This window comes from Populus alba, chromosome 7 (genome assembly GCF_005239225.2).
Source record: "Populus alba chromosome 7, ASM523922v2, whole genome shotgun sequence".
NCBI lineage: Eukaryota > Viridiplantae > Streptophyta > Magnoliopsida > Malpighiales > Salicaceae > Populus > Populus alba.
Genome location: NC_133290.1, coordinates 3,740,914 through 3,750,817, shown reverse-complemented (window position 1 = coordinate 3,750,817; position 9,904 = coordinate 3,740,914). Strand labels below are relative to the sequence as shown.

The 9,904-nt window shown below is 33.1% G+C and overlaps 1 protein-coding gene across 1 annotated transcript; it reads left to right on the top strand.

Moving 5' to 3' along the window:
• The first annotated feature begins 1,970 nt into the window (after positions 1 to 1,970).
• Positions 1,971 to 8,397, top strand: LOC118063082 (uncharacterized). The gene is made up of 17 exons (XM_035076997.2): positions 1,971 to 2,181; positions 2,284 to 2,378; positions 2,476 to 2,514; positions 2,593 to 2,646; positions 2,964 to 3,038; positions 3,735 to 3,800; positions 4,003 to 4,045; positions 4,680 to 4,725; positions 6,159 to 6,252; positions 6,335 to 6,387; positions 6,490 to 6,574; positions 6,673 to 6,775; positions 6,859 to 6,951; positions 7,262 to 7,328; positions 7,561 to 7,627; positions 7,746 to 7,799; positions 8,015 to 8,397. Exons 1-17 carry the CDS (start codon positions 2,112 to 2,114, stop codon positions 8,150 to 8,152), a joined length of 1,242 nt encoding a protein of 413 aa, XP_034932888.1. The 5' UTR covers positions 1,971 to 2,111; the 3' UTR covers positions 8,153 to 8,397.
• The last annotated feature ends 1,507 nt before the right edge of the window (positions 8,398 to 9,904 follow it).

The window sequence follows — 9,904 nt, the reverse complement described above, 5'->3', positions numbered from 1 at the left end:
CTCCTCCTCTCCATGAAACACCTTCTCTTTAGTCTTAATTTGGAGTATCAACGTCAACTCATTTATTATTAATTTTTTATTGTTTTTATTATTATAAATGAAATTTTTTTCCATCTTTCTCTTTTTAAATGAAATGTTTCTATCAATAGGATAGTAGATATTTTAAATAAAGGATCGTTTGAAAGGAATTGACAACAATGTGTACTGTTGGGAAACTAAAATCTCTCATGAATGGAATTTGTAATGGGATATGTTCTCTCCAATTTATAGCAAGTGATATGGTTTGTATTTGTGATTTGTATGTAATTGTTTGAAAAAAGATATATATATATATATTATATATATATATATATATATAAAAAATATAGAGTATATATATAAAAAGATTTTAAATTACACGCTAAAAAGATACTATGTTATTCTTTTAAGTTAAGCATTTAAACAAAAAGTTTTTTTATTTCATATTAAAAAAACATAACTTTTTTTCTTGAGATTATAGACATATATAAGAAAGGGTTTTCAAATTTCACATTGAAAAAGATATTATGTTAACCTTTTAAGTTGAAGTATTAAAATAAAAGGTTTTTTATTCCACATTGATAAACAAGTAATTTTTTTTCTTTAGAACATAAATATATATACGAAAGGGTTTTAAATTTCATATTGAAAAGATATTATGTTATCCTTTTAAGTTGAAGTATTAAAGCCAAAAAAATTTTAATTTCACATTAAAAAAACATAATTTTTTTTGCTTGGAAGCATATAATATACACACTAATGGATTTTAAACCCCACATTTGAAAGAAAGAAAGAAAGAAAGAAATCAGGTTCACCCAGGTTTTGCTGGGTTGTTACCCCGATCGATCTTTTATTAAACCCGAACCGGTCTAGCCACTAGGTCAGCCGAGTCTCACTTCGATGAGCCGGGCCAGGCCGGGTTTAATAACCAGGATAAATATAATATTTTCAGCCACGAATATAATTAAAAAGGAATAAAGATAAATAGTGATTGTTTTTAAAATTAACACATTAAAAAATTAAAAAAACATAATTTTTTTTTCCAAAAAATCCACCTTATAAAACTTGAAAAACTTACTATTAGGTTTACATATATTTTAAAAATATATAACACATGTTTTATGAAATTATTTTTTTACTCTATGTCTTGGATCAATTTATGAATCAATTAAAATTAATTTTTTAAAAAAATGGTTTTAAAGACACTTTTTATATTGCCGAATGCATTTAGAAAAATAGATTCATTTTGTTGTGAGCCTTGGGACATTATGTTTTTTCTATGCTTTTTGGGTTCTGCTATTTTTTTAAAAAAAAAAAAATTATTTTTTTTAATTTTAAAATTAATATTTTTTAGTGTTTTTAGATTATTTTGATGCGCTGATATTAAAAATATTTTTTAAAAAAATAAAAAAATATTTTTTTAATACATTTCTAAGTAAAAAACACTTTAAAAAGTAACTGTAACTAGTTAATTTATAAAAGAGATTGTCTAATTTATAAACTATGTTAAAAAAAAAAACATAGTTTATGATAGTCAAGATTGAAAATTGATTATAATTATGTTAATTTTGGATTTTGTTAGTTTCGAGTCAAACGATTAGGTTTAAAATGCCCGGGGAAAAATGATATTGTCTAACATAATTATTAAATTTAGTATGTTGAGTTGATTATAAGAATTTGAGATTAAAGCTTGATTTAATCTAATTTTTAGTTGAATCGATCTTACATTAACTTAGTAAAACTTAATTAACTTGTTTGGTGGTCCAATTAGTTTAATTAAAATTATATTTTAGATTAATAAAAAAATAGTTTTTGAAAAAAATAAAATAATATTATTTTAATAAAAATAATTAATTATATTGATTGGATAACTCTATCCTTTTCCAATTGAATTCCCAAGGCAGACCTGACAACTATACATAGTGCTACAACACCATTTGTGCACGAGCCAAAAAATACCCCAAAGGCCTCACATCTCAAGACAAGTCGTTCAAAACCGAAAGGCAAGTCGTTCAACCACGCAGAACAGGAGAGAAGAGAAGCAAAATTAAGAAGGAAGGCCATGCTTGTAATGCAAACAATTTTTAGAAGAGATGATGCAGAGTCAACGACACCCTTTTGTAGAATCTTTACACTGTTCATGCATAATAATAATAGTAACTGGTATGGTTCTTTTCTAATCACTAAAATATAATCATTAGATCCACTGCTGTTTTCGCATTTCATTTTTTCTTTGTTGTCGTTTCGATTTCAATTTTGTTTCAGCTGTCGTAACACAAGTGCTTGTTGGCGTTGCATCGGTTGCTGTTCCGAGCTCTAACTGTTACGCTCTCGATAATTCTAGTCGAATTGTTGATTTTGTATCCTACATTCACGTTGTTATAAATTACGTTAGAAAGAAAGCTTGTTGTTTTCTCGGATTTTTGTTGATTTTCCTTAATATGTTAATTTTTTTAGAGCAGTTGGATTGGGCATTTTTTTGAGTATGAAGGGAAGGTAATTTCGTTTTTCAACTGAGAATCTGAAGATTTTTATTTTTATTTTTGTTGGCTATAAATTTGTATTGTGACGCAGGAAACGGACGTAGTGATTCGGTTTTGCAAAGACGTGGAGGCTAGATCCCAAACGGTAGTAGTCTATAACACCAATTTTTTTATTATAAAAAAAATTGCTATAAAGATTTAGTACAAGTAATGATTTAAGTAAACTACTGGTGGCGTAAAAGATTGGATGATGTATAGGGAAGAATTACATTTTGCATTAAGAAACTGTGTCAAGTGATCTTTATTTTTACTCTGACTAATTGCACAACTTGCGAAGCTTAACCAATTGTGCTACTGAAGAACAAATTTTAAACTGCACATGCAATTTAGTTTGTAATATAATGTTTCTGTGATGCAATTGTGGTTTTATATTCTAGTGTATTTTGCTTGCATACTGTGCAGGGATATGTGGACTTTGGCCGATTTAATAATTTCAACCACTTTGTTGCTGGCTCAGGACGTGTTGATTTTGTTCAAGTAAGGTCTTTGCTTGTAAATTATGTTGTTCTGAACTTTGTTGATGATGACATTATGCTCTATCTCTAGTCTGCTCCTTTTCCCTAATAGGCTACATCAAATTTATCAGATAAGAAGTACTTTAGAGTCCTTAGGTGGGGGCGGGGGGTGGGCGCAGAGAAGATGGTGATACAATGCAAGAGAATGATTCTTGGCAGTCCTTTCAAATGAAAAATGATAATTCAATACAAGAGCATGATTCTTGGCAATCCATCTTTCTGAATTAAATTTTTTGTTTGCATGTATGGAGTAGAGTTGCAATCTGATCCATGTCTTTTTGGCCTTCATTTTGGGAGAGGGTGTCAGTTATGTTCTCAAGATACTTGAAATGCTAGTTGCAATAGGAAAAGGTCCTATGCAATGGAAGGTAGTGCTTCCCATTTGTTTAGTAGAGGGTCAATCTATAAAGTTCTGAAATTTTGCCATTGAAAAATCGCTTTTAGAATCCCTTCATCTCACTATCACATTTTCTCCCTGAAGGATTTCAAAAGTTTGGTTTTTGCTGATTGATGATGCTGAACGAAATAAACATTTTTTAATGGTCGGCTGACTAATTTCTATTTATCTATGCTATTTTCAACTTAGTGCTGTTATGGTGTTGCTGATTTCTGGAATTCAAAATCCAGTTGTCTGAATCATCTAAATCTTTTTCTTTAGGGGTATTACAATGGTGACTTGCTGAATTGTGAGCAAAGTTATGACAAACTGGGACGTACAGCTCAGGTCAGTTGTGATGATGTTTCTTTTCTTATTTCACAGCGCGGCACCCCCACCAAAAATAAGAAAGATAAAGTTAAATAAACATCGTGTAAATCTCATGTTTGTAACATGTATTTGTAAAATTGTTTATTTGTTGTAGCTTTGCATTCAATAGTGCTATTTTATTCATATTATCTTTATAAATGTCTCTCTTTTCCAATCTCAGGTGAATATTATATGTGGAAGTTGTTTAAATGGACAGTGTAAAGGTTTGTGAATGTTTCAACACCCAGTTGCTTCATGGCCATCTTGGAACTGTAAAGTGTTGGTTTTGTTCATCATTTCTTTATTTTGTTGCAAGGAAGCTTAAATCATTAGTATTCCAATGAATTGAATGAACAATAAAAAACCTAGAAATTCTGTGGAAATTAAAGACTAATAATGGCAGTCATAATTCTAGAAAATGTTTGTTTAAAGAAGGTTAATGCACCCTTAGAGTTGGTTTTGTAAATTCACAAAGTGTTTAATGGATGATTTGATTTGACATTGTTAGTTGCTTTTGCACATATCGTGGAGCTGAGTGTGTATCCTACACACCACAATATGCCTTTTATTTCTTTCTTACGCTTTCCTTGATGGATTCCTTTTTGGGACACCCTATATGACTGAAAATAATATAAAGATTAAACTCGCAATCGCTTATTTGTTTCCAGACTATATTTCCTTGGGATAACTCTTTTTTAATGGTTGGCTGATTTTGGAGTGCATTATTTTTGTTGTTCTTTCTACTTATCTTTGTGGTTTTTGTGTTTCGGAGTCTTTGTTGCATTGCTCGACATTCGAATACACTGTGCCATTAATTAGAGACTGGTTTCATCACCTTTTTTTGTTGTCTCATTTCAGGTGAACTTGGATGCATATGCAATGTTACTCAGGAGTCAAGTTGCAGGTCTCTTCCAACAATACTTTTGAGTTTCATTTTATTCTGCATAAATCCTTTTTTTACTGTACCCTAGAGTTAGTTTCTAGTTTACGATCCTGTTAATGGCCACATTTTTTTTATGGTTACATCAATTATTGTGAAATTAATTTCCTGAAGAGGCGTGGAATTGAACTATAAGAGCCTTGATATTGAACTTTGAGGGTTCCAGGTGCAGAATTGTGTGTGGTCATGTGGGTAAAAAATGTTTGGTAGGATGTTTTGACTTATTTCACTGAGTGGGAGTAGAAATGTTCTCTGCTTATTTTGATTGATAAAATTCATGTAAATGGTAAGTAGGAGAACTACCCAGTATTCAGAGAGGTGGGAAACTACCTTGTTTACAGTCTCTGTATCTAGGTTACAGATGCCCATTCCCAGGTTCCCACTATGAAATTCAAGAAGTAAACACAAAAAAGTAAGAGAATTTCATTTCAATAGTTCTGTCTGTCTGTAATTCTATATTATTACATCTTCACTTGCTGGTGGAGTAAGTTTCAACCAAAGCATATGTTTGTACATGGAAACTTTCCAAGTAATATCAATTATTTTATTTCAAGGCAATAATAAGGTCATATCAGAAAGGTTTAGGTACAAGGCTGTCTTTGGCCATGAGATGTGTAATATAAGCAGACAATAATTGTTTTTTTCATTTTTGTGGTGATTGAACGTTTAAGTTTTCTCCCATTTTAGGGGAAGTCAAATGCACAACCTCCTTAAAGGGGGAGTGTTTCTACCAATTGAGCTATAGAGCTCGATTGGTTAGCAGGTAGTATTTGTTGACATAATTGAACAGTTTCAAAGTGTCAGATACTGATTTTTTACCATAAATGTCAGATTTTCAAGATAGAAAGAAGAATTGCAAATTCTTCATGAGAAGACCTTTAGATAGCTGTCAAAATCTGGAGATGGAGAGTTTTAAATCATGAGTGATTGACTGGTTTTTTTAGAGAAGTGTCAAGTAAATCATTGGCTATGTTGTCAGTAAATAATGCATAATCAAGGATCAAGATCTTCCTTCCATTTCTCATTTGGCCTTCTAGGAACTTTTGAAGAGAGGGGGGGGGGGGAATCTTTCAAGTCTCCTTGCTAAACTTCTTGAAGAAATTGCATGGTGCCCCTGTGCTCCACCACATCAAAAGGGACATGGAAGCTATATCTTTGTGCACTAAAAGTTATTTGGAAAACTGCTTATTGCTTAATGATTAATACTTTTGGAAAAACTTGGTGGAAAGGGAATGATTGGGTATGAAATGTTCAAATTGCTTGTGATGTCTGGAATTGCAATTATGTTGTAAATAAACTAGCTTTAGAGATTCCCTTTTCTTTTTCTAATTTTCCAAGTCCTTTGTTCAACTGTCGAGTCACTTCTCTAAATGTGTGGCTATTTTTCCCACTATCAGAATTTTTGTTGAACTTGCAATTCCATGCGAGAAACCTGGTCCTCGGGTATTTGAAGGCTTCACCGTTGGATTTCATCCACGATCATGGGAAATTGTAAGAAGCCATGCTTTTACTGCTGATGAATGCAACAGAAGAGAACATTTGTGGAAGTTTCACTTCTTTCATAAAATTGTAGGTTTACAATGGATTGACTCAACTAGGCTATGAAAAGTCTCACCATGATTTTAGGTAAAAGATCTGTCAATTGAATGGTGTAGCAAAAGCTTTTGCTCCATTTACTGAAAAAACACTCTCATTATCCTGACCAATGATGTGCTTTCTCATGTTCAGCTTCACAACTGAACAAACTCAAGTAACCCTTTATATGACTGCAATTGCTTCCCTTTCCACTTTGGTGCGGAAGCCTATGATTAAGGTACTACTTGTCAGTTCCATGGATTAAAAACTGATATTTGTAGTTGTATGATGTATCCACTTATGTGTCTGATATTTTTATGTTGATTACCCTCTCAGATTCTTCCAGAGAAAGGCCTGAAGGTGACGTTGTCAGGTTCAGGGGTGACTGGAAGTCCTCCTACAACCTTGACACCTACATTGTTAAATGTTGAATGGACATGTATGTTTACCACTCTTTTTGATGTTTCATTGATATCTCTTTTATTTGATAATCTTCTAACATTAGAATTGTAAGTTTTGAAGGTCAGGAGGCTCGCGATACTCCATATGAAGTTAATGTCACAATACCAATAGAGGGTTATGAGCCCATTCAGTTTTTCCTTGCCAAAAGTTGTGGTAAGCTCATTTGTTGTTGGAGCAAACCAAGCTTTCCTGAAATGTATGGTTTTCTTAATGTCTCTACAATGTACCATTTGAATGATCCCATAGATGACGCCTTACACTTTTCTAAACCTATTTGGTCTTGTCAGAACTTGCATCATTCTCTGATGACAGTAACAAATCTTCAGAGGCATTTTTTGAGTGATGCCAAACATCATCAAGTTTCTGTGCCAATACCCACTAAAAATGTGCTGGTGTTTGACTTTAGTTTCAATGCCTGCTTGCTTCCTGTATAACAACCTGGTTGTTTGTTCAAATTTTGCAGAACATAGGCAGGATCAAAGAGAAGATTCTACAAGAGGATGGGCTATCTTTGGAATCATATCTTGCATGTATGACAATTCAATGATTTCTCCATCTTGAGTGTTAAGAGCACATTTCAAGTAGATTTTGTATGGACTATATTTGGAATCTATCTTGCTTAAGTCGATTTAACATTCTTCATCTCCTTCAGTGTCTGATAAGGAAAGAAATTTTATGTTCTCATTGGCATGTTACTGGTTCTAATGGGTGTTTCTTTATCCATTCTGAATTTTGATGACTGAACATGTTGGCATGGAACAGATTCATTGTTGCATCAACTCTGTTTTGTGTTGGAGCGTTCATTTACAAAACACGGGTGGAACGCCTGGTAGGCTTCTTTGCTTTCCTTTTCAGCATTTGATAGTCTCTAGCTTCTGATTTTCTTCACAATAGCTGTGAAATAATATACATCTATATTTACTCGTTGATTTATTGTTTGAATTCAGCATGGGATCGATGCTTTGCCAGGCATGACATATTTGTCTGCGTGTTTAGAAACTGTAAGTCCTCGTAACTTTTCTGGCAAATTATGTTACTTGATTTTTACTTTTAAATGACGGTCTATAATGAGCGGAGTTAATAAGAATTTCAAGTAAGCGGTAAGGGGTCTGTGAACAGGCCTGTTGGCTGAAGTTCATCAAGTGGGTGAAAAATCTGTACGGTTATTGCATATGTATAGACTTCCTAGCAGCTAATTTGCTTTTGTGAAAAACAGGCAAGTGGAGTAGGCTATGGCTATTCACGACCAGAAGAGAATGGCAGTGGCTATGCTAGTGAAGCTTCCTGGGAACGGCCATCAGCTTCAGCTCAGGGAACAAAGAAGCAAAGTACACGAAACTACGGTTCCATTTAAGGCTTGCGGGCCTCAGCTTCAGTCAAGGAATATGGAGACCTAGCAATAGAAAGTATTTTTGAGTTATTGGTAATTGTATCCTTTTTTAACCATTACTTTCAGGCAATTATCTGCAATTTTTTTGTGCATCAACATAAAGATAATAGAGAATTTTATGCATTGTATCACAAGAGGTGCTTGTTGAGGGTTCAATTAACAATAAGCATTTCTCATGATTTTCAAGTCAAGGCTTCCAGTTTGTTTTATCTCATTCTTGATCTTAGAATCACTTCATCATGCTTCCAATATTTGCCTCCCTGATAGCAGATGTTACTGATCTGGAATAAAACATCTGCTAATTACTGTGGAAATTCACTTTTACGTAAGATCCTGGTTACAATATATGGGTGGCATCAAGCCACCAACTGCGTGGATGGTGGATGATGTGCCAGACAGAACAAGCATATGCATTAAAGAATGTTATTTAGAGAGAAAATAATTAATTAGGAATTGTTTTGCGGAACGCTGCGGGACATTCTGGGACTTAGCCAAATCCGATGACTTGTTCAACTTCATTAAAACTTGTTTGATTTTTTAAAAAATTCTAAACAACATTGTTTTAATCTTCTTTTTAACAAGATTTTGTAACAATACTGTTTTGGATTAGAACGAGTTAATTTAAGCTAATTTCCTTTACCCAGGACTGAGTCAAGTTCCACACTCAAGGAAAAGCGTGTTTACAGGGATTCACATTCAAAGCACATTTTGACTCGGCCGTTTTTAGAGCTTGGTTTATCAAATCATGGATTTTATATTTCCTTCCGCACAATATTAATTAACCTTAACCAAAGAAAGACTGACTATTAATTACTAAATGGTCCATTTTTATCAAGTTGCTGTGTGTACGGTCAACTCAGATTTCTAAAAAAAGGATCATCGATTGATTCGGCAAACTTAACCATAGGCCCAGAATTTCCCTGGTGCAAGAGTTGTTAGGATTAGGAATAGTCAATGCTCGAAAAGGACAAGCCAGTATTCTCTCCCGTTGAAGATCTTGTTTGATGTTTTGGTGGAACTCGTGTTTTATTATGATTTAAATGTTTTTATATTTTAATTTTTTTTTAAAAAAATATTTTTAAATTATTTTGATATATTTACAAGCAAACATTACTTTAAATAACAATATTTTTCACATTCTTAATTACACTCAAATAACAGGAAGCCATAGAAGGTTGCTTACTTTCCAAGAATTACCAACTTTTTGGAGTGGTTGTCCAACCCTAGCAGTTCTCTCTCGCATTATTGGTCTGAAGATATTCTCACGCTGTATTTTAGAATATTTGCATGTCAACACACACACACACATCACAGAAAGGAGACGAAGGTGCTACATTAATATATATAGATTTTACAAGTCAAAAAAGAAAGATCATGCCAGTAAGAACACATAAAACCTTCAATAGGGTTTGATTTATTCCATCCAATCTCTTATTAACATTCTATTTAAAAGCAAAGTAACAATAAGAGAAGCTAGCTTGCTTGTTATGGATACAGCTTTGATAGAAACAGTATGAATGTTTCAACCCCATGCGATGTTTACAGCTAGCTGCTGTATTGCTTTCCAGTGGTCACGGACTCTTGATTCTATCTTTAATGTTTGAGATCATCCATTTTGTCAATAGAGCAGGTGAACCTGCTTCTCTTTCCGAGGCGTTTCTCGCCAATGCTTGTCTTCACAGTACTGGGGCTCAAAATTATAAAAAACTATATCAT